At 45.5% G+C, this 26,344-nt stretch overlaps 2 protein-coding genes across 7 annotated transcripts in view; one reads left to right on the forward strand and one right to left on the reverse strand.

Annotated features, from left to right (window-relative positions):
- The first annotated feature begins 1,154 nt into the window (after nucleotides 1-1,154).
- SMIM11 (small integral membrane protein 11) overlaps nucleotides 1,155-26,344 on the forward strand; it is a 31,970-nt gene continuing 6,780 nt past the window's right edge. The window contains exons 1-6 of one of the 6 annotated variants that reach the window (XR_009965541.1): nucleotides 1,231-1,251; nucleotides 2,193-2,298; nucleotides 6,559-6,674; nucleotides 8,296-8,475; nucleotides 9,686-9,740; nucleotides 10,208-10,398. Coding sequence is in view for 5 of the 6 variants with exons in the window: in XM_062622276.1 (XP_062478260.1) it covers nucleotides 6,654-6,674; nucleotides 8,296-8,463 (189 nt within the window). In the remaining variant the exon portion in view is untranslated. Of the gene's footprint in view, nucleotides 1,252-2,192; nucleotides 2,299-4,462; nucleotides 5,723-6,558; nucleotides 6,675-8,295; nucleotides 8,476-9,685; nucleotides 9,741-10,207; nucleotides 10,399-26,344 lie in introns of those variants that run through there. The other 5 variants (XM_062622276.1, XM_062622275.1, XM_062622279.1 and 2 more) reach the window with 5 other exon arrangements.
- On the reverse strand, nucleotides 17,905-18,988 carry CUNH21orf140 (chromosome unknown C21orf140 homolog). Its single transcript, XM_062622341.1, is given in 2 exon segments — nucleotides 17,905-18,110; nucleotides 18,113-18,988. Coding segments are annotated over 2 exon segments (720 nt in total). The 5' UTR covers nucleotides 18,627-18,988.

The following is a 26,344-nucleotide window of genomic DNA, read 5'->3' on the forward strand; positions in this document are numbered from 1 at the left end:
TTTCCATGGTAGGTACTTGTTTCCAATGGCTAGGAAATGGGTTTTCAAGATGGTTTGTCTTCTCATGTGCTGCTGAAGTATCACAAAGCCTGCTCTTGGGGAATAACAAGAAGCAGAACTGGTGACACTTCTGGTATTAAAACATGCTTCGTTTTGTAGGTTTAGCTCCTATTCACGTTGCCAGACTTAAATTGCTGAAGCTAAAAGTTCCCATGCCGTCTGTCTATCGTGTGGGCTTGTTGTTTGTTTTTAGACAGTTTTGGCTGAAACACTTCAGCCATGTCTGGCACCACGGTTCTAACAATTTTGTTTTGCTCATCTTAAAAAGAAATGAAAAGGGCTTCTTCTCTTGGGAAGCTTTGGCTTGTTTTGGAGACTGGTCTCCAGATTGGGCACAGTAGCTGCTGTCATGCTCCCGATGTGACTTTTGCTGGCATAGGAATAAGCCTGTGACATCCCAGCCTGCAAGGGCTGGGGAAGACTTGTCAGGTCCCAGAGCACAGCGTTGTGGGGAGCCTCTCTTCTCCAGCATGTGCCCTTTCCCCCACCTCCCCGGGTGGTCTGTGGCTGCCAGCTCCCCTGCTCCCACCATGGGTGTGCTCCACAACTAGGCTGCGAGGCTTCCCTTCCTCTCAGTGACCACCAGCTACAAAAACAGATATTGGGTTGCAAGATACTGGGCTGCACAGAGCGGGCAGCGGGGCCACGCTGCCCTCATGGAGAGCCTCTTTTGGCAAGGTACAGCCGGAGGACCATGCTTGGGGCACTTGTACGGCTGCACCAGCATCCCCAGAAGCTGCCTCGGACCCGCTCGGGTCCTACTTGCTCTGGTAAAAACAAGCAGCAGCTGAGGCTGTTGCCAGGTTGGATGGGTCTTTGAGCAACCTGGTCTAGGGGAAGGTGTCCCTGCCTATGGAAGGGGGTTGGTTCTGGATGATCTTTAAGGTCCCTTCCAACCCAAACCACTCATTCTACAGGGACCTGGCCGGCTTTGCCCTTGCACCTACACCCCCGGGGCATGTGGGAACTGTTTTACCTCACAGTTATTATGTCCGGGGTAAGAAACACGAGGCTGTTTCTGCTCCGGCCTCAGCCGGCGGCCGGGACACGGTGCGGTTGCGGGACAGGCGCAAGGGCACGGCAAGGGTACGCGACCGCTCCGGTCCCTGCCCCGCCGGTGCCTGCCGCGGCCGCTCCTGGGAGATGTAGTTTGTGGCGCCCTGCCGCCCGGAGCCATGGCCGCGCTGTGAGGTAGGAGACGCGTCTGCTGGGCCTCCACTCACACCCCTGCTCCGCGCGGCCGGCCGCGGCGCCCTGCGGGTTGGAACCGGGCTGCGGGGCGGCCGGGAGAGATCGGGCAGGAGCGGAGCGGCCCCCGTTTCCCCCCGACCCGGCCCGCGCTGCTGCCTCCGGCCTGCTCGCCTGCCCGCCAGCCGCAGAACCCTCACTCCCCTCGGCCTTCCCTGGCCTCCTGCCTGTTCTGCTGCCCCCGGCTGGAGCGTACCTTCCTTTGCCCTGCCTCCTGCCCCCCTTTCTTGCTTTCCTGCGGTCCTACCCCCCCCCCCCCCGTCTGCCTGCCCGCCCTGCCCATCGCCCTGCCTGCCTGACCCTGGCGTCGTCCTGGTTCCTGCTCCGGCGCCTGGGGCCTGAGGGTGTGCGAGGCGGCAACAGAAGCTCCCTCGTAATAACCTGCGACCTCCCGGCTGCCTCTCAAACGAGGGACTGTGTGGTTTAAAAGCTGCTGGAGGCATGTTCGCTGGCCATAAACCACGGGCAGGCATGATACAGCGGTCTCACTGCAGGGTACAGGGCAGGGCCACCTGGAATTGTGCTTTACCCTGTATGGATCTGCAGAGTTTTTGTGTTCTAAGAAAAAAAATGAAGTGAATAAGTACGAAAGAGGGATCTGAAAATATCATTTGTTGATAAAGTTTGGTATGGGTTGCTGGCTGTCCTGGGCATTGGTGCTGCAGGGACCAGCGCAGGTGCCAGGGCAGAAGTGGGGTAGGGATGGAGGTGGGGGGCTGCCAGCCCAGCAGACCCTCTTAGGGCAAGGTGGTAGCTGCAAGCAAGGGCCTGCAGCTTGCCCCTGGTATGTGGTTGAAAGGATGCCCTGGGGAGCCACGGTGGAACAGTCAGATGTGCTGCTGACATTTTTAGTTTTCGTTTGGTTTGATATGATTTTAATCCAGGTGCCATGATCAGTATATCCCATCTGCTCTGTTCTTATTTTACAGAGTTTGGAGCATGTGAGGAGCTGCCAGAGGAAATCTCTAATTTTAATTTCTGCTTCTTCAGGTATGAATATCTTATATGGCTTTAGGTTTTTGATGTTCCTTGAGTTGGTGTTACAGAATCATAGAATCATTAGGGTTGGAAAGGACCTTAAGATCATCTAGTTCCAAGTTTACAGACTTCTTACTGTTGTGACAGGACAAGGGGTAATGGGTTAAAACTTAACCAGGGGGAGTTTAGATTGGATATAAGGAGGACATTCTTTCCTGTTAGGGTGGTGAGGCACTGGAATGGGTTGCCCAGGGAAGTTGTGAATGCTCCATCCCTGGCAGTGTTCGGGGCCAGGTTGGACAAAGCCTTGGGTGACATGGTTTAGTGTGAGGTCTTCCTGCCCATGGCAGGGGGGTTGGAAATAGATGATCTTAATGTCCTTTCCAACCCTAACTATTCTATGATTCTATGATTCTTCATCACTGACACTACTGTAAACTGAATGATTGCACAGGTCTTTTTATGGAGTGATGTCTTTACCCACCTACACATAGAGAGGCAGTAAATGTGTGCAAGTCTTAGTGCTTCTGACTTAGTATGACTACTGCGTCTTGTGGCAGTGGTCTATGAAAGATTCGTAGCACAGCAGCTCTGGCTCTTGGTTGCTTCCACTGTGTTTCTTTGCAGCCTGGGCTGCAGCAATTTTGCTTTTCCATATTGCTGTGTTTTCCCATGACCCGGTAGTCTTTTTTTTTTTGTTTAAGGAAGCTTGATCTTGTCTTGCAGATGTGGAGCCTGAAGCATAACACAGCATGTCACATATAGTGGTGGGTCCTCCAGTGACTGTCCATGTGGGAAACACTGGCTTTGCTTCCTGAAATGTGTGCATTAAAGAAAGCAGTAATGAAACAGGTGGAGTGAAACCACTTTTCTAGCTCAGGACATACTCAACCATCGCACCATTTTAAATGCAGTCACATAGCCCTAGTAGCTCACTGCTTTCTGAGGCCTTGGGGCTGGTGACTGTTAGAGCTTTTTACAAAGTGGATAAAATGGAGTTGCTCAGAAATCCCTAGTAGACAAAATAATATCTTGAGTCCCATTTTGTTGGGTAGATGGAGTTATTGGCAGGCTGAGTGAGGCATTCAGCCAAGACAACTCAAGTGGGTTTGTGAGTACCCAGATGCCTGTGTAGATGTTTTCTGGTGCATTCAGGCCAGTTGATACTCTGCTGCTGCATAAGCAAACAATGGCATGAGTGGCTGGGCTGTGATGTGGTTGCTGTGGTGGATTGGAGCTGTAATTCAGTGGCTGAGAGACCTGGATTCAATTCTTTGCTCTACCACAGACTTCCCATCTGACTGAGGCCCAGCTCCTCAGTCTGCCTGGGGTGGTCTGGCTTGCACAACACAGCGTTGTGCAGAGATCCTGGGGCTGGTATCAGCCAAAGTCTAGCTCTGGGACTTGGTGCAGCCCTCCCTGGGAGCTCTTTAACCCTGCTGAGGATAGGGCCGTGTTGGTGACCCGCTTTGCCTGCTCTGGACCAAGAAGACCTCACACCATTTGAAGCTAATGGAGGATTGCTAGTACAGCACTGAGGTGTGTGATACAGGCAGACCTCCCTTTCCCATCTGCAGTAGTTTCTGCTTCACAAAGGAGGTAAATATGCTAGTGATTGTGAGGTGCAATCATGGTGAAGAAGGTCATCAATACATGTTAGTGTGATACTGTTTTATCCCTACTCTGCATAGGAGTCTAAGTACGTGATGGCTAGCTTGTGGAGTCTCAGGCAGGGCTTCAGGCAGAGGCTAGTGCTCCTGTTTCTTTCTCACGTGGCTCAATACGAGACCTCCTTGCTTGTGAGTGAAGGTAATAGTGACCTTCTGTGGGGCCCAGTTTCTGTTCCCAGTAGTGCTGTTTGTTAAGGGAGCTTACATTTTCCTGGAGAACGAACAATGCCTGACTGTAAATGTGTTCTGAAGTCCTATCTGTGCCTTATCTGTCTCTGAAAAGGCAAACATGAAACTTCAGCTGTTTATTTGCTTGCATGCTTTTAAGATACCACAACCTTGAAAGTACAGTGTCTGAGCTTTTGCTTTGGAATTGATGACGACCTCAGTGCTAGCAAATGTTTCTCAAATGTGAAGTGAATCCTGCCATTTTCTCTCCTCTTCCTACTTTCTTCTTCCTATCCCATGCCCCAGCTCCACCTTTTTTTTCTGTCCTGGTGTTTCAGCTGTATTTAATAAGGTCTGGATCAAGATGGAGACCAGAAGAGTCAAGAGACAAAATGGGAAGAAGTGCTTGACCACAGGGGGCTGATGGCACAGGATGTGGGAATGCAGTGAGGAGAGAGTGGTAGCTTTTCTGCTCAGTTCCAACTGCAGAAGACACTGTGAGGACAAGCCATCAAAAGTATCAGCTCTTACAGGAAACATTTTGGATCAAAACACCACTCTTCAGAATAAAAGGAGAATTCCTTTCCTTCCCGTCCTTTGTGACTTCAGTGCAGCTACTACTGGTGGATACAGAATTCAGGCAGATTCAGGCTCATGTCTCAGCACAGCGGAAATATTACAAAAGTGTTGCGCTGAATGCTTAAATAATTGGCTCACAAGCAAGAGCATTCACAGGAGTGCACACTGTGATACACATTATACACTGCTTCTTGCTGGTGGGACAGTACCCTGCAATCAGACCCCACAGATGGGCTCACATAATGTTTGCTGAGTCAAAAACTTTTTCTGTACATAAAAAAATCACTAAAACCCCATTTTCAGCAGCGTATGCCAGATGCTGGCATGTGTTTGAATGGCTGAATTCTTGCCTTTTTACAACATGTTGCAAAATTGATTCTGACTGAAGCACAGAATTTACAGCAATTTAGGAGAAGAGTGAAGGCTGTTGCTGATGAGCCTCCCATCTATGTCAGCATTTTGAGATGAGGACACCCTAGTTGGGCAGTGCAGTCCCTTCAGATCAGGCCAGGCTTGTGTAACTTGAGTTTCATTGAGAAGCATGTAGCTGTCTGAACCATGCACTGAGAATGTGATTCTGCTCTAATGCAGGATTTTTGCTGTGCCCATCTAGCAGGGGACTTTAGCTCTTACCAGTCACTGAAATTCTGAAGAAAAGATCAGAAGTTAAAATGCTTTATTTTTGGAGGTGTAACGCTACTGACTTGTTAGTTCACAGTTGCCCTGACATTTTATCAACAAAAGGGAGCTGCGCAACTTGGGATCGACACAATAAAAACTGAATGACAAATGAGCTGGCCACACCACTGCTTTAGTTCGATCTCAGTAACAGAGATCTCATGGTGTCTCTCAATGGGGATGTTTTCAGGGTGGTCTCTGCAGGGTGAGGATTTTGCAGCTGAGGGAAGAGGAGAGAGGAGGACAGCCTAGCTGGAGAAATAAGGGCATCTATGAAGAAGCTGGCTTAGCATTGCAGGAGCTGCAGGAACATTTACTTGATTCCTTGTTTCTGAAGAAAGGTCAGCAGCAGCTATTGTGGTGTGGTGGTGATTTATTCAGCCCAGCTGCTGGTGAAGGTCTGGACTGAGCTGGAAGGCTTCTTCCTGCTTTTTGACAGTGAATCTGTTGTTGCACATACAGGAAACACCGAGAGGGGGTTAGGCAGGGAAATATGCTTAATTTGAAATCTGGTAGCTGACATGGTGTTAGTGCTGGTGGAGCAGCAAGCAGAGACTCGAGGGCAGTGCTGTGGCTGCAGCCTTCAGCATCCCCTCTAGCATTTCTCACCTCCAAAGTTCAGCTCTGAAGTACATGTTGACCACTCAAGGGATCCAGTGAGTGGTTGGTTTGCCTTTGTGTTATAGGCTGCATGGAAAATGCAATCTATTAGTAAAACAGAGAACTGATAAATGATACTAGATACTAGGATTCATTAGGCATTCAGGCTCCAAACAGGGCAGGTGAGCTTAAAAACCACAAGGCAGTTCTGGCACTTCTGACTGCTAGATCTCAAACCTCAATGAGGCGGTGTGATGTGCGCATGTGTCAAGCTGTTGGAAACAGCCAACACTGTTTTCAGTTTGGCAGCTGCCGGGATGTGCTGTACTTGGTGGAAGCCCAGCCTGCTCTGTGCTCAAGCGTGGCACCTGCCCAGGGCCTGTCAGACCCCTGTCCTTCAGCAGCATGGATGTTGCTCCTGTCACTCAGCGCCAAAAGGCAGATGTAGGTCATTTCTGGACTGCATGGCTCTGAGACGCTGCCAGGCGTTTCACAGCAGTGAGTTTGTCAGGTGCAGGGTTGACGTGTTGAGCAGAAACAGGTTGGCTAATTCGTTTTCAGTTTCCTTTTCTTGAAGATGCTCCTGCCCTGTTCTGTGCCTGTACAAGTGTGACACTCATCGGTGCGGGGTGCACCTTGCTGCGGGACAGGCAATACCATCACGAAGCCAAGATGGTGGCATTTAACTGGAAGGTGAGGATGTTTTGCATTCATAAACGGGGACTCAGAGGTGGCTGGATGTTTATGCATGTAGGATGTGGTTGGTTTGTCCTGTGTTTAAAGGTGGCTTCCTTGCCTAGGTAAAGGCTGTTTAACCACCACACTCTCTGCACCTCAGGGACAGAGGACTGCTTATGCTGTCCTTTCTTGCCATACATGCTTGCACCTTGTGTGTTGGCCCCAGTACTTGCTGTTGGGGCCTCACACTTGTGCTCATAGGCAAGCTCTGCTCTGCTTGCCTCTGCTCCTAACGTATTCCCCTTTCCAGGCATTTCTCTGGCTGTTCTTCCCTAAGCTCCTTTCATTATTGGAGAGTGTTTCTCTGCTGTGTCTTTCAGTGCACGGGGGACATAAACACTCTGCAAGATATGTGCATTTGAGCAAGTATGTCATGCATTAACAATTTAACATGTTAAAACCATTTATCAAGAAAGCCAAGTCTTGGCTTTATCTTTCTGGTGTTGCAGAACTGTGCTCAAAAGAGATTGCCACTTACAGAATGTGGGGAGATTGACAGAGGATGATGGGTTTTTGTAGAATTAGAGGGGAGTGTCCTGATGTCAAAGGTAATGTGCAACTTGTAGAGATCGGTGTTATGAAAGACCCCACCTGATTTGTGGCCTTTAAGGGAGCACACTAATGGTGTATGGATACAAGGGTTTTTCTAAATTCAGTAATTTGACAATGGCCCAACAGCTTTATGAGGTGCTGGGAAGCCTGCTAAGGGTACAGAGGCGTACTGGGAGGCTTGCTAAGAGGGAGCTGGCACTGTGAACCTGCAGTGCACCACTGAAAGGCACGACTAATCCTGCTGGTCAAGTGGCTGCTTGAAACAGTGGCCTGGGAAGTTCATGTGCCTTCAATATCCTACTGGAACTGACATCTTTCACTGAGTGGCTGTGCCACTCATTATATTTGTATTTTGAGTTCAGTGTTATTCTGTTCCATTGGTATTGTTCCATTTGCATTTTACTTTCCACTCCATGTGCACTTACAGTAGCGTGCTTTTATAACATTGAAATATGTTGTGCAATTTTGGTGATTCCAGGCATTAAAAGCTCCTGAAACTGAATGATAGGAGGCTGTGGGTTTTTTACTTTTCTTCTAGTTTAAAGGCATTTATCTATACCTTCCAGATCTGGTCAAGTTAATTGCAAAACTACCATGGATTAAAATCTCTGGGAGCACAGAAGTGTGTTTGGTGATAGCTCATATGGATCTGTGCATATGTGTAATTATGTGAGAACTGTTCAGAAGTGTTTCCACTTCTACAATTATCCTAAGATACTCAATTATTCCCCCTTTTTAGCTCCAGATGGTGCCAATATTCTGTTTGCTGTAAAGCAAGCAAAAGCAGCAAAGACCAGTTCAGAGGGGCTGTGTATATAAACTTGAGTGAACTTGTTTTCGCCTTTTGCCCTAGACGTTGATCTGCCTAAAGTTTCCTGCAGGAAAAAAAGCATGAACAGAGGAGCATTGCCATTGCTTTGAATAATGCTGTTCCTGTAGGAAGCTGTCTAGCATCCCAATAGATTCATTTTCAATTGTCCAAGTGTTCCAGTAACTGCCTTAAATACGTTATTTTGCATTTCAGGCTTTGGAAAATTTCCCATTGCTGATGTACATTTTGGCAGCTAAAACATTGATTCTTTGCTTGGCATTTGCTGGAGTAAAAATGTACCAGAGCAAAAAACTTGAAGAAAAACTGAAGAGGCAACATGAAGAGAAATTGAAAGCAGAAGCAGAGAAGAAGGATGACTGAAGAGTCTTTCAGGTATAGAATTTGTTTGATACCTTGGTGTTCGATAATGGCATTGACACGTTAATCCCATTACGTTTTGACTTGAATGCATTTGGATCATGCGATTAGAACTATCACCGTCATCTGAGTTCTTATAAAGTTTGTCTCCTGTGATGTTTCGGTGTATTTGCACACCTGTATCGTGCCCATTCTTTGTAGGAATTGCAGTTCCCACCAGAATTCTTGGCAGTCATGGTTCATGGTTTAAGAGATCTTAGCACAGTATTCCTTCTCTGCTCTTTATCTCCACCCAACCAATTGCACAGGAAGTCCTGATGTTTAGAGATGGTTAAATTGGGCAAAAAATGCATGTGAGGCATGCCAGATGGAATGATACAGTAAGACCTCTTGGCTTAAGACACATACTTAAGATAGAAAAGAATCTGCCACTCCATATTAGTTAAATACATGATAGGTTATAGAGAGTTCAGCTGAAAGGGCCAAGTCTTATGCCATGGAACTTCCCAAGGTATCAGAAATGCTACAGAGTATGCTGTGTAACATCCACCATATATAATTCACTGAGAAAAGTGGACACCTTTCTGCATAAAAAAGCGAAGTGATTATTATAAAATTTCCTAGTTTGGGGTTTTCATTTTACATATGCTAAAGTCCTTCCCTCTGTTTTCAACGTTTAAGCAATCATTGCCCTACTGCATCAAGTCCATTAGCAACATGAGTGCTGCCTAGTGCTAAGATGATATTCTCTGACTTGTTTGGTATGTGATTTTTTTGTATCGGTTTGTTTCACATCTTTCTGTTCTGCAGCAAAATGGGAATTCTATTCTTGCCTGCCCTTTGGAAGCTCAGTGGGAGGTTGATGTAGTGTTACTCTTTATTAAACTAAAAAATTTACTTTCCCCTGTTGAGGTCATCACCTCACATCTGAAGAGAATTTCAGTTTTAGAAATGTTTACTAATTTGTTTTGAAACCTCTCACTTTTATTTTTTTACAACATTGGAAATTTTGACTAGAAATGGGGCCCTGGGAATGACAATAGGAACAAAGTGGTTCATACATGTAGGAATAAGCAACAAAACTAAAGGTGTTTTTCAGTTTCCTGTTTACATCAGGTTGAGGACTTTTCTCTGGGCAGACTTCTACCATTTTTAACTTTTATTTTGTATCAGTTTCACTAGCCACTGGAAAATGCTGTGAGAACACTGCTTTCTGATTTTGCAGAGTCAGTTATATGGAGTTTTGTTGCTAAACAAATGAGAGATGGGCTGCCCTGCAAGTGAACAAGCCTGCCACCTATAACGAGGAGACCATACCGTGCTGTGCATGCAGCATTGGGTCCCTGGGAGTTCTCTTTGGCAGAGTCCATAGCCCAAGGGATTGCACGAGGGTAACGAGCTTATCCCACAAGACCTCTGTGTCCAGCATGTGACATTGGCCTTGAATGACTGGCTTTAAAGAATCCCTGATATTGCAGTAAATGCCCTACTTGCCCAGTCACCCCACGTTGCGCAGCAATGGTCCAGTCTTTCCTAAATTCTACCATCTCTTGGGCTGTCTGCCATGTCTTTCTATAATGGGCTTGCAAGAAGGGGTGAATTCTCCTACCCTAAAAATGTCCACCGGTGTCAGCACCTCAGGCCTGTGATTAGCTCTGATTGCAGCGTGACACGTGAGCAGGAGGATTTAACCCATGTGCTGCCAGTATATCATGCCTGTTCTCACTGCTGATTCTCCACCCTGTAGATTTTCTGACACTTGGCAGCTTGCACTGGATTCCTTTCCTGGAAGAACGAAGCCTTCCTGTAGATGAAGGATGTGTCAAAGGAATAAAACCCTCAAGAGTAACATTCACTTAAACTGTATATCAAGTTTTATATGTACAGTGAAATAGCTAAGCCTCTATTTATGCAATAAAAAATCCTTTGTTAAAAAAAGTAATGGCTTGGTTGCTGCTTACTCAAATGATACAGTTACAGCAGCAGGGCAGGCAGTTTTTAAAGATTAGCTGCAAGCAGGTGGCTGATTTTAAAGAGAAAACCGCTCTGAATTCATCATGGGTGTGTACACGGTTCATGGACAGACAGAAGGGAATGGGGAGGGCTCTGTGCAGCTTCTTTAGAGCAACTGCTTCCTGCAAGAGTGTAAATCTGAGACTTGTGGACCCTTTGTTGAACCCAGATGAACAAACCCAGGAGAGCGGCTTTTCCATTCAGGTCTTTCTCAAACTACTTTCTGCACCTAGGAGTTCCTCAGATTAACACAAACCGGTATCACTTTTGGCAACATTTCATGCTAGGAGGTTTATTACACTGTTTTGCTGTGCATAGTATCTGGAAGCCTGTATGGCTCTCTGCTACTTGGCCTATGAAGCAGAAAGGATTTTCATTAATATTGCTAGCTATTCCTGCATGTCCTGTCCCATGTTAGCATGGAGGACAAACTAACTTCATCTTTGTAGGTTAATCAACAGAGCAGGGTTTTTTTGCAGAAGTAAAGGCTTAGGCATGTGTGTCAGTGCCAACAGGTGCGTCTCCCTTCATGTTCCCCTTCATGTTTCCATTATAAAGCAGTTCCTAGATCCTTGTGTCTCCTGGAAGTTAAGCTGAAATCTGACAGTGGAGCAGGGAGAGGAGGGAAGAGGAGAGGTGGGGGGCCCTTGGTGAAGCCTTGGGGACCACCAGGATATCGTAAGCCTCTGGGATGGCTCGCTGCTGCCCAATCTCTGTGACTGCAGGATGAGGTGCCTACTGTGGTCACACCAGCACAGGCTGCTGCGATGTCCATCTCTCAAGTACTACCTGACTAGGTTTGTGTGCAGCTGATACGGCTGATGCTCAGAGAGCTCTTGCTGTGGTGGAGTTACTCACTGGGAGCTGCAGTGATTTTTTAAATCTTGCTGTTCATGCAGTCACCTTGGTGACTGGGGAGTATAAGTATTGCAGAAACCCATTCCAGGGATGCAGCAATAATCCTTCCTGCAGAAGCGTCAGGACTGCCAGGGTAGGGAGTTCTTAGTGCCATTGTAAACCAGCAGTTCCCCTCTACCATCTCAGCAGTCATCTATCTATGCAAGGGTGAAATTGGATGGTAATTTGACTAAATGGCTCTTCCATGTTCAGTGAGAACTGACTCTGCTAACCACCTCCATTAAACAGCTGTTGAGCGAAATGCACCAAGGTACTTAGCTAAGCCACAAGCCCAAACCAACAGGAAATTATCAGTCCTGTGTAGTCTCCACCAGCTTCAAAAGCAAGCAGTGCCTTGGCTCCGGGCAGTGACTGGTTGCCTTTGCATATTGGCCCCAGTCGATTTTTATAGACTCTCAACCAAGAGCAGATTTTTCTAGACCAAAATAATAGTGCTTTTTTTTTTTTATTTTTTAAACTGAAAGCAGGGGTATTTTCTGCTTCAATACAGTTGCTCTTTAAGCAGTATCAGTGGTACACAAGCTCCACTTAAAGCAAGTCATTTAGCATCAGAGCAATTGGGCACCATTTAGCACCCAAAGCAATCAAGACTGGCATTAAAATGAGGTGGCCCTACCTTGCCTTGTGTGTATAAGGCTTTAAATCTGGTCCAGCCTGGCTGCTTTTGTCCTTAACTTTGGAGTAGGGAGACGGCATAGATAACCCCCAGAGCCGGCTGATTATCCTAGAGTTTTCCTGACCTCAACCAATATCTTACATACCAGGGTAGAGTTGTGATCTACGCTATCATTGGGTAGGTTATAGCAGGAGCATCCTGTGTGCCACAGTTGCGGCTTTGAACAAGAAAATATGCTGACGCTGGGGGGAGACAGCAGCTCACATTTGTTTCAGTTTCTCGTTCAGAAACCAGCTGGGGACCTTGAAGTCTGGTTTCTTACTGAAAGCAGGGTTATGTGATTAGTCCGAGGAAGTTTAGAAGAGGAACAGAGAAATAGATTCTTCTTTTAAACTTCCAGAACCTTTCTGAGTGCTTCTACAAGTGAGAGCAAGGCAGCAAAGATAAAGAGCCTTGAAGTGCTCACAATGGGTGTGCAGCTTGTTAGATTGCAGGGGATATACACAGGATCCTCGAGTAGATGTTCCCATCCCACAGGGCAAGCCAGACAACACTCTTTTGGTGCCTACAGAACTTCAGAGTCCCTCCTTCTTCCCTGTTGCATAAAAATACTCTTCAAAAGGAGCATCCATGTTGTATAGATGGGCAGCTTAACCTTGCACAGTGCCTCACTTGCATAGGTCTTTCACTACCAGAAGCTGTCACTGTCATCAGTGCCAACTGCTGAAGACAGAAAATAAAAGGATTACTGGCTCTTAAACTTCTGGTGTTCGCACCTTTAGGCTTTCTTTTGGTGAGATGAAGGCCATGTGTTTTTAAACAAAGGCCAGAATCCTTGTTTAGTAATAAAGAAATAAGCTGTTGGGTGTTTAAGGGGGAAAAAAAACCCTCTCTTAGGTGCTGTGGTTACTTAAGTGGCTGCTGGAATAGGTCTTTTCCATCCTGAAGTAGCTCAGTGGCTGAGAGTTATCTGTGGTCCTTAAAGTGAAAAACTAGAAGCATTTGACAGGAGTGTTTTTGCATACTCCATTTTAGACTTTAGCTAAAATGAACTCAGCTTGATTTACTACCACTGAACACTTTTAGTCTGAAGGCCATGAGACTTTTACCAGAAACACAACAGCACTGATGCTGGAGGAAAGCAGAGCTCTCTGAGCAGTGCCCCAGGGCAGGAGAGATTGCTCTCAAGCCACTGTGCTGCAAGTAAGGGAGCTAAATACTTTTAAGCTTTTCAAGATCATAACATGCAAACAACTGTTTCCAACATTTCCTTCCTCATTTTTTCTCTTGGGTTCAGCAATTCCAACTGTTTTTTTCTTACTCTTCTCAGTAAAGGCCCAGATGGCTAATGTTCCATCTCGGGTAAAGTCCTTCAATGTTCTCTTTGATCCCAGCTCTAACCTGTGACTCTCAATCAGTATGTCTTTCTACCTGCTGACTGTCAACCCCCTTGGCCTCGATTCTGGCCAAACAGAAGCACTGCAGCCCCCTTTCCAGCTCTGTCAGGGGGGAAATCAATAGACTAAGCTGAAACAAACCTCATGTGTTTCAGCCTTCACCAGTTCTTCACAGTCTTTGCGAAATAGCTTCCAAAGATGCATCAACTTGTTGCACCATCTCCCTATTTATTAACTGTGTACTAACCTCAGCCTTCGAGTCAAATTTAATGAGAAGCTGATAGACCTCACAGGAAGGAGTTGACTACCCTGTGACAGTCTTGTGTCTGACACACTCCTGATAAAGTGGAAAGCAAAGAAATGCACAACCTACATGAGCGTGTGGAGACAGGTCAGGCAGAATTTCTAAAACCCGAGTTTAAGTTTCCCTCCTTGGACATGTGCCAAAAGCCATTTTGACTAGGCTGGCTGTACGTGACTGTGGGGACTTGGAGGTAGCTGGATATTTATGCACAATCCATGTCAGTCCACGGTTTGGCTTTGCCTTTTGAAGCTGGTTGGTTTGGCTACTGGAGCAAGCCCAGCATATAATCTAGACTCAGATGGGCCTTGATTGGCATATGTGTGTACCAATCTTGGGAGTAATCAGAGCACCAGCTGGCCCTTCTCCAGTGCAATACAGAAATACCGGGTAGTTGCCAGAACAGTTACCCCGTAGCAACAGGCTCCTCATATGTTCCTGTAGAGAAAAAGTTTGTTTGGGCACAAATAAGTGATTAGGCATGTATTCATGTGTATCTCCATATGGCACGGATTTTTCCTTCTGTGAATCTGATGTGGGAGTTATTGAAAATGTCTGTGTGTACCAGCATCAAAGGCTGCCTGCCTGCAAGACTGTTTCCAGTCTATCCAAAGGCTCTTGAGATGGCTGTCACAGAGCAGAGAATGTAAATAGTTTCTTCTGATTTAAAGGTATCTTGGAAAACAAAGATACACAGCATGAGTGATTATCCTTCTTTATTAATCTCTTTTTTTTTCCTGGGCTTCATCATATTTGTTGGGTTTGCTCTCCAATGCCTCAGCTTCTAACAGTGGCACTTTCCTAGTCCTGTGGCTCTTTGGACTTACTGTGACTCATAGTCCTCTGGCTTAAACTCAGGCTAATTTCCTGTCTTAGTGTTTCTTATTGATTTGAGGAGGCTTAGAGCTAGCCAACAGGAAATGTCAGACACTGACGCTTAAGTGCTGTTTAAGTCATATAAATGAATATAGCCCTAACATGTATTTGTTTTCAGAAACAGTTTTCTTAGTTTGCATTTCCTACATAGAACATCATTCCCTTTTGTCTTCTTTCCTCTGTGCAAGTCTCTCCATATCTCCTCTGCATAGTCACTGCAGAAGGAAACATCAAGGAACAAGTTCACAGAGGCTGGGTTTTGAGCAGTCTTGGTTGCCTTTCCACTACCTACCCACCCAGCCTTCTCCCACCACTCAGGCATGGCACAAAATAGGCCCCACTCTGCCTGCTCAGTCAACAGAAGCTCAAACCTTGTGTCCTATCATTATATCCCTGGCTTAGGCCTCTGTGACCCAAGTGCATTTGTCCTGTCTACACCCTGGACTGCAGCATGCTATTAGGACAGAGGGCTTGAAAATAGGGACAAAAATGCGTTGAGCCAATCAGTGCAGGCTTCCTTCATGAGCTGGAGGAAAAGAAATGCTTTTTTCCCATGAAGATGAGGCTCGGAAAAGCATTTAGAAGTAATTAGTCAATGAGACATCATGAAAATTCAGGTGATTTGCATTCCAGCTAGCTCGGAGCAGAGGGACATCTGTTATAGCTTCTTCATCAACATATGCATTTGCATCTTCCTCTCCTTTTTATGCAAAAATACTTTAATCATTTTATTCTGGTGGTGTATTTCAGGCACACAGGGAGAGTCCTTTGTTCCCCAGTAGGAACAGAGAGATTTGCTTTGACATCCTGCAGTGGTCAAGTGTACAAGAGCAAACCTGATAAAATAATAAGTACTTAAAACCCTATCAAGAAGATATTAGACTCATGCATGTTATTTCAAGTGCTCTTGAATAAGGTGCATGCTATTTGGTAACATCCTCCTATTAGCTTGTTTAGTCATATGTTAAAGGAATTGCTTGTCATCCTAAATTACCAGTTGAGTCAGAACCGTATGAGCCACAATATTTTTCTTCGGTGCAAAGGATTACAGCGTTTTATAGAAAACATGGGTTGTAATTACGCTTTGCAGCAGCAAAGGGGGAGGGAGGAAGAAAGAAGAGGACTAATCTCAGAGGATTTTTTATAAAATACCAAAGTTCATTTGATTTCAGATGAACTTGGCTCCTTATCGTGCCTAGGGGTTTCCAAACTAGAGCTGGGTAGAAAAGTTTCACCAGCCCCCAACCTCCCACTTGGAGGCTGGGAAGAGTGAAGGTGTTTAGTGAGGCTTTCCCATACCTTTGCAGGAAAAGGATGCTTTCCCCTTTGTCTCTAGGAGGTGTGGCACCAAACACTTCCTCTTTCCTCATGCTTGTTTCCATGAAACCTTCATGGAGGCTTCATCCTTGTTTTACCCAAGAATACAATCCAGAAAAGACTGATAAATCCCTGCGACACAAACAATTTCCTTTTGATACTTCCTTATTGCTAAGATGGATGAAAAGCAGGTGATTCTGTACCTGGTCCCATGGACTCCACTGTGAATTAGGGTTGGCAGAAGACAGCCTACCAATGAAGAAGTGTTGCAATGCAGCTATGAATCTGCAGCTGTGTAAGCCATGACAGCAGAGACTGGTAAGGCTGACTTGCAGTGAGGCCTTACTGGGACTGGGACTATGCTCCCTTGAGCTTTGGTCTCATTCTTCTTCATGTGAATCCAGAACACAGCAATGAAGCCATCAGGTTTGTGCTGATTTTGACTATAGCACGCTGTTACTTCAATTAGTACACTGACAATTAGCATAGTGCAGTGTCGTGGGGTGAAGGTAAACAGTCATTGGGAAAATGGGGTGTGCATCATTTATTTCTTAAGAAAACCAAGCTACAGTGCAATTACTACCTACCTGGTGGTAAAGAGGCACCGGGCCTGTTTCTTTCCTCATGCTGATTTCATACCACTTCATATTCATTGATATTTAGTCAACCAATTGCTGCTTCAAGCCAATGTGAAATTCTCTTCAGGCTCATGGTGTCAGAACAATAAAAACAGAGTCTCCCCCCTTTCCCCTTTCTTCTTTCCCCCGTGCATTTGAAGCAACTAATTTTCCATTCTCTGCTGCATCCAGAGTTGTGAAAAATGAGCAGATGTCTTTGCTGATGAATATGAAGTGAATATGATTATTTTTCTCTGCATATTTACATCTCAGCTCTAGAGAGTTACATGTGTGGATTTTTCTGAAGGTAGACGAGACTCCCTATTTTAGATATCTCTCTACCACTCCTCATCACAATGCTTGTTCTGTTGGTTTCCACACACAGGAATAAAAACTGCACAGATTTGCCTCACTGTATTGAAATGTTTTAGTGAAACTGTGAATCATAACTTTTTATGATCTTAGTTCTCTTAGAAGTACACAATAAACCCATACCCAGTAATGAGCAACACAGAGATTGCAAACTGGGATCCACTTTCGAAAGACCAAATTGTTCAATGAACTTGAAAAAACTGCTGTTAAGAAATACTTCTTTTCATTGCTCATAACTAAAGTTTTGAACTCAGATCCGTGAGAAATCATTGCATCTCAGTAAACACTGTCATGGATAAAAAAAATCTCCAATGATGAGTGCCATATTTTATCCTGAGGGACTGAGCTCTTCAAGCTTTAAAGCCTGAACCAACTACTAACTGTTAGGCTTCAAAAGGAACTCCCCTTTTAGGAAAATATATTTTACCTGTCACTGAAATGTTTCTTGCAGGCCATTGTTGCAAGCAAGGTACTCAGTGTAATGAAATACTGAGCTGATATCAGATGTTAATGCATATACGATAGGAAAGTCATATTAAATTCTTCAGACTTCTTTAGGCTGTGAATTCTGGTGCCAGTCATGGTCCAGCATATTCCCTGCTCAGGAGCAGATCTCCCATTGGCATCAAAGACAGGCTTGACCTACAGAATTGACTTTGCAGCCCAGGCTTTCTCAAAATTGAGGGCATTTGCATCTGAGGTGTGGTCTTATGACTCCCATAAAAGAGGAATTTGTGCAGAAGGCTGGCTAAACTAGATCTGAGGCATGCTTTGGCCCATTTTTTTGATAAGGGAAATTAACTGTCCCTTCACAGCCCAAACATAGCACATATCAACCTAGTCATGGAATACTCCTAAAATGAAACATCTGCATTTAAATCTTTTATTAGTGCTATTGACATGTGGTCTGTTAGGTTTTTACACTCTTTGAAGGAAAGAGGTTGGCAGGGCTGGAGCAGGATAGCTCATTCAACACTAATCAAAACACATCTGAAGCCTGACTGCAGGAAGAACCATTTAAGAAAGTGTACCAAGGCAGTAGTTCTCCCATCTCTTCACTCTGTTAAACGCTGCGTTCCATTTGTCTGGGGTCATGTTCTCTAGTCCTTTAACAATCAAATCACTCAGGAGGATACACCTATAGGAGGGGGTCCTCTCAATAGACCTCAGAGAAAAGTTATTCCTGTTGTTCATAATAAACCACTTCAAAGAAGACCAGGCACAAGAAGCTCATGGCCATTGGCTCTAGCAGCTTCAGGGCAACACTTAATGCTGACTATGTGGATTGCTGGTAGGGCTGGCAGCAGGGTTTCCATCTCCGTCTCCTTGCCATCTTTTGCCCCCACACACCTCAGCTGTGTTTTATCCCTCGTCACAATTACACACTTTCCATGGGATGTAGTCAGAGACTCACACAACTCCTGAAAAGCCCCATTCTGCTGATGGGTGGGCAGATCACCTCTTAATAGAAGTTTGTACTGCCAGAGCACCCACCCTTGGCAGCTGCCAGTGTGAACAAGTGTCCATATCGGCCAACGCAGGTCGGCTTCCTCAGATGATTTTTCTCCTGTTATAAGACTCTCTGGAATACCTGTTTCCCCTAGAAAACCAGTGTTGAAGCCATTGAACTGCAGCGTCCTCAGAGATCTTAAATACTTCAGGCACTGCTGCTTTTGAGCAGCATCAGAGCAGCCCCTGGGAAGTATATGCCGGAGGAGCGGATTTGCGAAGCGCTGCATGCCTGTATGCTGGTGTCTCAAGACTCATGCAGGATGCTTGCAGAGGTCACAATGTGCCCGTTGTCCCGGTGCTATTCCACAGTGTAACAGCTAACCTGCAGCAGCATCACAGGGGCTTTCAGGTGGCTGATTTAAAGGTATCTTGGAAAACAAAGCCTAAGCTTTGAGACCAGTGGTAGAAATCATTTGCTCCTCCCTGGTAAGTGTGTGCCCTCGTGGAGGATGTGGCCTTGAAATCCCCCAGGCAGAGGTGGGGGATGAATCCCAGGTGTCTTATTATTGGGGAAGGAGGACTTCTGGACCCCCATACGCACCTCTCTGATGGGCAGGCCTAATCTCAGCAGCATTGTGAGGTGCTGCATGGTGCCTGGCACCTGCCAGCACAGCAACCTGTGCGAGGTCCACCATGCTCAGCCTACCCAGCTCTAGTCCTTGGAGAGAGAAGAAATAAGTGATACCTCAGACGTTGCTTCAGGGTGCTTTAGGAGTAATTTGTTTCTGGAGTCCTCTTAGGTTCCCACTTTGTTCTCCCAATTCTCCGTTTTGTGCTGGCCCTAGCTATGAACCTCTGAAGGACCTGCGTTGTGCCTGACACCATCACCCTGTCTAAGGGTGAGCAGCACCTTCAGAGAAATGGAGGAGATTATGAGGGTAAAAGAGAACTGGTCGTGTGGCATTGTGTGAACACACAGGCTGAAGTGAACGTCAGAGCAGAGGGTGGACAGGTACCACCCTGCTGCCATGGCAAGTTGCACAGGGATACAGAAGCATGTGGCACAGTCAGGGCTGCAGCCAGCCTGTGGAGATGGAAGAGCCAGGGGAAGATGCGTACAAGTGTGTGTGCAGGCACACTGAGAGCAGCAAGTGTCCATCTGGGGAAGTTTATGAAGCAGCAGAAAGTGAAGACTATTTTGACCCATCTGATTTCTTACCTGTCCCTCCTTCTGCATGGAGATGCATATACAGAATTTTACTGCGGGACCAATCCTGTCAGTACAAGACTTGAATTGCTTACACTTAGCTGTACCTATGAGGCTGGGAGTGAAAGCTGGTAGCATTGTCAGCCTTCTAGATGGGGCTGAGCAACACAAATGTGTCAGTCTCTGTTGATGGCACGCATTTCCTTGCCCACCTCTGAAACTGAGATACCCGACAGCCCACATCATTGCCTCTGGAACAGGCTTCCTTCTTTCCAATGCAGTGTGAAACTGTGAATCAAAAAATGTCTGAAGATGGACATGGCCAGTGGGGTCTAGCTCAGCTGTCTGGATGCTCTCTCTCCTTGCTGAGGCAGATGAGTGGTGGGGCACATTATGTTAGCAGCATCACATGGAGAACAGAAGTCTAAAATTTAATATAAGAAGAAGTGTTTATCCCCAGAAAGAAGCCTATGTGGTTTGTTAGCCAGATGCATAACGATGGCAGATTTGGACTGCACACATATGAGGAAAAATATGTAGTACATATTCACATGAGAATACAAAATAAAATAATATTGACTCATCTGTATTGGGTGATACACTTTTCTCTTTTACTGTTAGTTTTTGTCCTTAATAGATGTATACCAGGACAATAATCTGACATGAGTAGTCGTACTGGAGTTATTGGGTTATTAGTTCTGAAAAGCACATGTTTAGAGGCCTAATTAGGGCCTGAGGTCCCCCAGAATGTGGATTTACGGACCTCACTTTTCAAGAACTGGATGTAAAGTGTCAAAAGAACTACCTGTAAAGAACTCTTATTCCCTAATTCTTCTTGGTGCCTGTGACACCCACTGGAACCACAAATCATATTCCCTGTTACCTAAATTGAAGGTGTCATTTCCTTGTCTCCTCCCAAAGAGGATTTACTTAATTATGCATGAGTTGGAGCATGCCATCCTTGAGACAGACACAAAAAGGACACCTTGCTTTTGTTACTCTTGCTTTCTAGCTACCTTCTGAATGTGAATGGACACCAGTAAGAAGCAAGTCAGGGGAGCAACTGTGGTAGCATCCTTCTGAATGTGAATAGATATATGAATGTGAATGGACATCTGAATGTGAATAGACATCAACAGGAGGCAAGTCAAGGAAGCAACTGTGGTAGCATCCAAGCAGTGTGCCCAGATATGAAAGTGGAGTAGGGCTTCCCCATCCTCTCCTCCCTCTTGTCCCTGAGACCTCCTGGCCATGGCTGGCTAAGGAGAGCTCTAACACTGTCTGTCCTGTTTCTCTGAGATCTAACCCTGTCACCAGCACCAGGCAACAGCTTTGTGCTGCTGTCAATGCAGGCTGATAGCCAGATCCTAGTGCCCAGTTTATCTGTGTGCTCTGAGACTACTTCATGAGGCAATCTGAAACACACCAGAAGTGGTCAAAAGCACAGTCCTCTTCTGAACTGGACCACACATGCAGGTACCACCGGGGCTGCTCGGGAAGATTAGGCTTGATGTTCCTCAGTTTGGACTCCCTATAGCAAACCATTGCTCTGTCACTCCAGGCTTTTGTGGTTTTGCAGCATCAGGGCAAATGCTGAGTGACAGAGCCTGCTGTGTAGGCTGAGTGCTTGTCTGTAATTTCATGTGCCAATGAAGGGACTTGGCAAGGGAGGTGCAAACCAGCTTTTCTACCTGTGAGGCCTTAGGCATGGGCAAGGTTTGTGTCACTGTGTTGTGGTTCTATCCCGGAAGGATGTGGTGATGCTCTTTTGTCAGGTGGCATCGCTGTGCCTGTGTCTTTGGCTGGCCCTGGCTTCTTCAGCCCCCATGAATTGGTTTAAGCCTAACTGGTTATGGAAATACCAATGATAATGCAGCTGATATTAGTGACATGGGAGGGATGGACTACTTTCATGTCTTTTTTGAAGTAACTATTTAAGAAGTGGGTTCTCATTTGTCTCATTCATATACTTATATGACATAAACCCACCTGTTAACCTGCTTTGAAAACCATTTTTCATGGTCCCAGCATCTCACCATCATTTAAAGAACTTGGCAGCAGACATAAAGCACTAGACCAAGACCCCAGAATACATATTTTATATCCCGTGCTACCTTTAGTCTGCTGAGGTACTTTTTGCCTGTTTTCCCTTCCACTCTGGGTCTACATGTCTACTCAGTGAGCACCTGGGGTGAGGGTCTTTTCCTTCTTTTGCAGTTTTAAACTTCTGCCATTCCCTAGCAAGGCCAAACAGTGCAAAATCATTGGCACAGCCAGAGTGTATTTGGGATTTGGGAAAGGGCACTTGTGATTGCTCTTATCCTTCAGACACTGCACTGGAGTCTCCTGCTCTCGCCCTGCTGCCCTGCCATCAAGACCTGCCTCTGGCAGTAAGGCAGTGCCCTGAATGTTGGGAGTCTGGGCATCAGCACTCAGCAGGGTCAGCAGCCTCCTGCTCCCCCTGGGAAGGAGGTGGGAAGCCTGGCCCTTGCCTTATCCTCCATCACTGCCTGGGTACAAAAGTTGGGACTGAACAGTGACACACACACACACCTCTCCTCCCTCCAATGCACTTTTTTGATGCTTCACCAAATTCTATTGTGCCACTGAGCTAAATAACAGATTTACCAATTACCCACGAACAAAGTCCCTATTAATGTAGCAATTAGGCTACAAATTATCAGTTACATACTAATTACCCATTTCAGTAGTAATTATGTGATTAGGTTACGAGTCACCACATTCTATACACAAGCTAAAAATCAGCACAAACCCTTTATTTTAAAATGCCAAATAAAAAGATAATGAAATACAGAACATAATGAAATACACATAAACAGCAGGCATGATGTTAGGCAAACAGTGGATGATTTTACTGCTGTATTATCTTGCATGCAGCAACTAAAATGAAGTTGCTAACTTTGAAATTCAACATTTTATTTTTACCCAAATAAAATGTTTTGTAAGTTAGGGGTTTTTTTTCTTTTTTTTTTTTTTCCAAACCCAACACTTTATTCTACAGGGAATTTGGTTCTCTTCTAGTCTTATATGGAGTGAAAAAAATTAGGATTCTTTTTCTAACAAATACCATATCCAATTTAAATAATCCGTTTTCCCTCCTATTTGTCTGATGAAGTCCTGAACACTACCTAAAGTCAGTCCCATGTCAGGGTAGCATTACTGGTGTCAAATAATGAGACTTTCAAAAAGTGTATAATTTTAGCTCTTAGCCCCTTGTGGGGAACCAATAAGAGAAGCAGGTGCCAAAAATCAAAGGTGGCCTCAGGATGGAAACAGAAAAAAGATGAAAACTTCAGAAAATAAATGAAGCCCCTACCTAAAGTGAGAGCCCTAAACTCCTCAGAACAGAGCTAGAACAACTGCTGGTGGTTTCCCACAAGGACCAGCACGACACCTCGTGAGGAATGGTGAAATTTGTATTCCAGCATTAGGGACTATGCCAGGGTTGACCTAATCAGCCTTCCCGTTGGTGGCATCACAGCCATAGGTTTCTTGGCACTGTTGCATGGTTGGAAAAGTTGATAAACTGGAGGACTGATAGACAGGAGAAACTGTCACTACTGCTAGAAGCCATGATGAAGTCTCCTCTCGGTGCCGGCACCAGGCAGAAATGGATCCTTCTCCAAAATGGACAGGGATACTTGCTACCTTCTCGGAACACTTCCACATAGGTAGAAGGAACAAACCTAGAACTGCAAATGTGTTTTTTGTGCTTTCAAAGCACCTCTCATTTTTCAGGTCTGAATAGCTGAGCTGCTGTAATTGGAGCATGGCTACTGAGTGCAGTCAAAAGCAGTGAGCATAAATAGCAGATCCTGGCTCAAACCAAGCAGTTGTTAAACCAGACATGGTAATGAAGCCAAAGGCAATGGGGTCCAAAACTAACTCAACTGCTTAACTGGCTTCTGCTGGAGACAGTGTCTGAGGAATATGCACCTGTCCAAAAAAGGAGATGTCTGTGTTGGAAAGCCGAATCTCTGGAATTCAAAGAAGTGTGGAAAGCCAAGAGAGCGGTGTGGATTTCATCTTGGCTATCAGCTGGAATTATCAGCCTTGGAACATGTCTTACAAGATCAGGCTCTGGAAACTCCCTATAAGGAAATGGCCCACATGTAGTAAATCATTTCCAGGCAGTTGGCTTGGCCCAAACAGTGGCAAAACCCCATAATAATAACACTATATCGTGGCAGATGAAGATAGACACATTAAAAAGAAAAAAAAGAGAGCAAAATCACAGTAGCAAAATGTGAAGCTACAGAGAGAGTAAAAACCTGCTTAAGAAATGTTAGGAAATAATGTTTCCTAGGTTACAAAATAGTTAAGATTTCTTTTCCTGTCAGTAGCAAAAAGCAAACACACAAAGCTACATCAAGGAGGCTGAGTGGAACCAGCAACACCCACCCCACAGACACACAGTTTTATGGGATTTTTGCTTCTGTAACGAAATGCCCTAAAGTTCTTGGAGTACCTGCACCACCAGTCTCCAGTCATTTTGATTTGCAGACTCCAGACCTTTTTCCAATGAATGTGTGGACCAAAAATCAGAAGCTGAAGGTTGCTGCCAGCATTTGCCTCTCCACAGCTGCCTGCCCTGGACCCCTGTATGTCAGGGCTCCACAGGACATGGACTGAACACCTCCAAGTGTGTGATGTGGTGGACAAACTCCCCCTTTCTTATGTCTTGCTGGCCTAAAGAAGACATCCTAAAACCATCATGGCACTCCTCTGCTTACTGTCTACCCCCTGAGGATGAAGCAAGGGCTGCAGACTCAGGGGAATCTCAGTATGAGCGGCTTAGCACTAAACACTGAAGGAATTTCTTGGGGGCTATTTGAGACAATGGTAGCACAACCCTGAGGGCTACAGCTGTGGTTTGTCAGCCCCAGTGCTGTCCATGTGGGCTTGGGGAGGGACTCTGGAGAAACATCAGGACTTCTTGGTCCTCCTCAGTGTCTTAGGGTTTATTTAGTATAGGGCTGGCATGCAGGGAGAGAGCTGCTGAGAAATGCATGACCACTGTCAAAAACCCTTTGCAGACAGAGCCTGCCAAGCAAGTAGACAAGTTCGACACATGCTTCCAAACCCTTGGAATAACCCTCCTTCCATAAAGATCAGACATGGGTCAGCTTGCCTCCACCTCCAGGTGCCTGCTGTGGTGGTGAGGGTGCACCCCATGGCCAAACTGGCTGCTCTGACCCACCAGATAAATAAGTGAATGAGTAATAACAGCAAACAGACACACCAACAGTGCCCCAGCTGGAAATGTACTGGCCCTGCTCGAAGCAGCAGCATGCAAAGGAAGGCCTTCCATTGTCCTGAGAGACAAGCCATAAAAACAGATGATAGAAACAGCCATGAAAGAGCTGGGCCATCAAGGACTTGATTTCCAGCTTCTTCTCCAACAGCCTGGGGCTGTAATAACACAGGTTGTACTCGGGTACCTTCGCAGCTGCACGTGGGAAGCTTGCGCAAGACCGGTTGGTGTTTGTCCTGGCACAGCTCCTCAGTTTCTTGATTTCATGAACAAAAAATATCCATGTTTAGGCTCTGTACACACAACGGAAAGTTAATAAAAAGAAGACATTTTCATACATTTTTCAGGGCTGCATCTGTGCTTGGAAGCTCAGACCCAGGGTTGTTCTTGCCATCCTGCCTTTGCAGCTCCAGTAAGGCAGCACTGTTGATAATAATGAAAGTGTCTTTGCTGTCCTTTCCTGGAAGCTTCACCTGGCTTTTCTGAGGGTTAAACTTCCCAGAATAGAGATAGTCCATGTAGTTTTCAGGCTTGCTGGAAACAATATTGCTGAGCATCATGACAAAGAGAAGAAAGCCGAAAAACCCAATGATTATGAGGATATAGAATGAGGCCATTAACTCCTCTTGCATCTCCAAGGCTGGGTTGCTGAAATTATTGAACCGAAGAGTCTTCTTTTGTTCTACAAACATGTGGAGTAAATTCGGCATGACCGAACTGCCGTTCGTGTGGTTGCTGAAAGCCATCTTAAGCTTTCACTCTGGCTGCAAGAGCTAAGCAAAACAAAAGAACCAACTTAGCAGGTTAATGCACACCTGTACCTTCTACTCAGGTCCCGCACACCGTTTCCTCTCCTCTGCTGTGTAGCTATCTGCACTTGGCTATATCCTTTAGCTGCTTGTCTTGCATGCAGAGAGCCATGGTGAAAGTCAGTGGCAAGTTAGCACAAGAATTCAAAGAAACAGCTTTCTGCATGAAAGATGTATGTACATGCACAGGCACATACTACTCCCTGAGACTGTTTTGCTGGTGATGTACTGTCAAAATCAGGACATGGTAATAACACTGCCAATTCCAATGAGTATCTCAGTGGAAATAAGATGATTCGTTCTAAGGTACCGGTATAATTCAAACAGTAACACCACAAAGGTGAGAGAGAACAGTACTGCTGTTATAGCTCTGGCTCCTGAATGGAGCTAAATCATCCACAGTAAAACCTGCTGACTTGAAAAAGAGCTGTGGAAAGGAACTAAACGAATCCAAACCGATGCAAGTTTGTTATCTTGTTGAGAAGGAAACTTGAGAAATTATTTTCTGCCAAATTATGTTTCTTGAGGTTGTCTTTTTTTTTTAATGAGTTTTTTTTAAGTCATTTTTAGCACAAGAAGAGCTTCAATCATTGCCTCTAAGTAAACCATGAAATCTTTCCATTCTGAAAAATCCCAAGATAAAAATTTTTTGACTCCATCTCCCAATCCCACATCCAAAAAATAAACTTTTTCTTTTGGCAACAGCGATTTTCC

The sequence above is a fragment of the Pezoporus occidentalis genome, unplaced genomic scaffold (assembly GCF_034315485.1).
Source record: "Pezoporus occidentalis ecotype Australia unplaced genomic scaffold, CSIRO_AGI_Poc_V1 ctg24, whole genome shotgun sequence".
Taxonomy (NCBI): domain Eukaryota; kingdom Metazoa; phylum Chordata; class Aves; order Psittaciformes; family Psittacidae; genus Pezoporus; species Pezoporus occidentalis.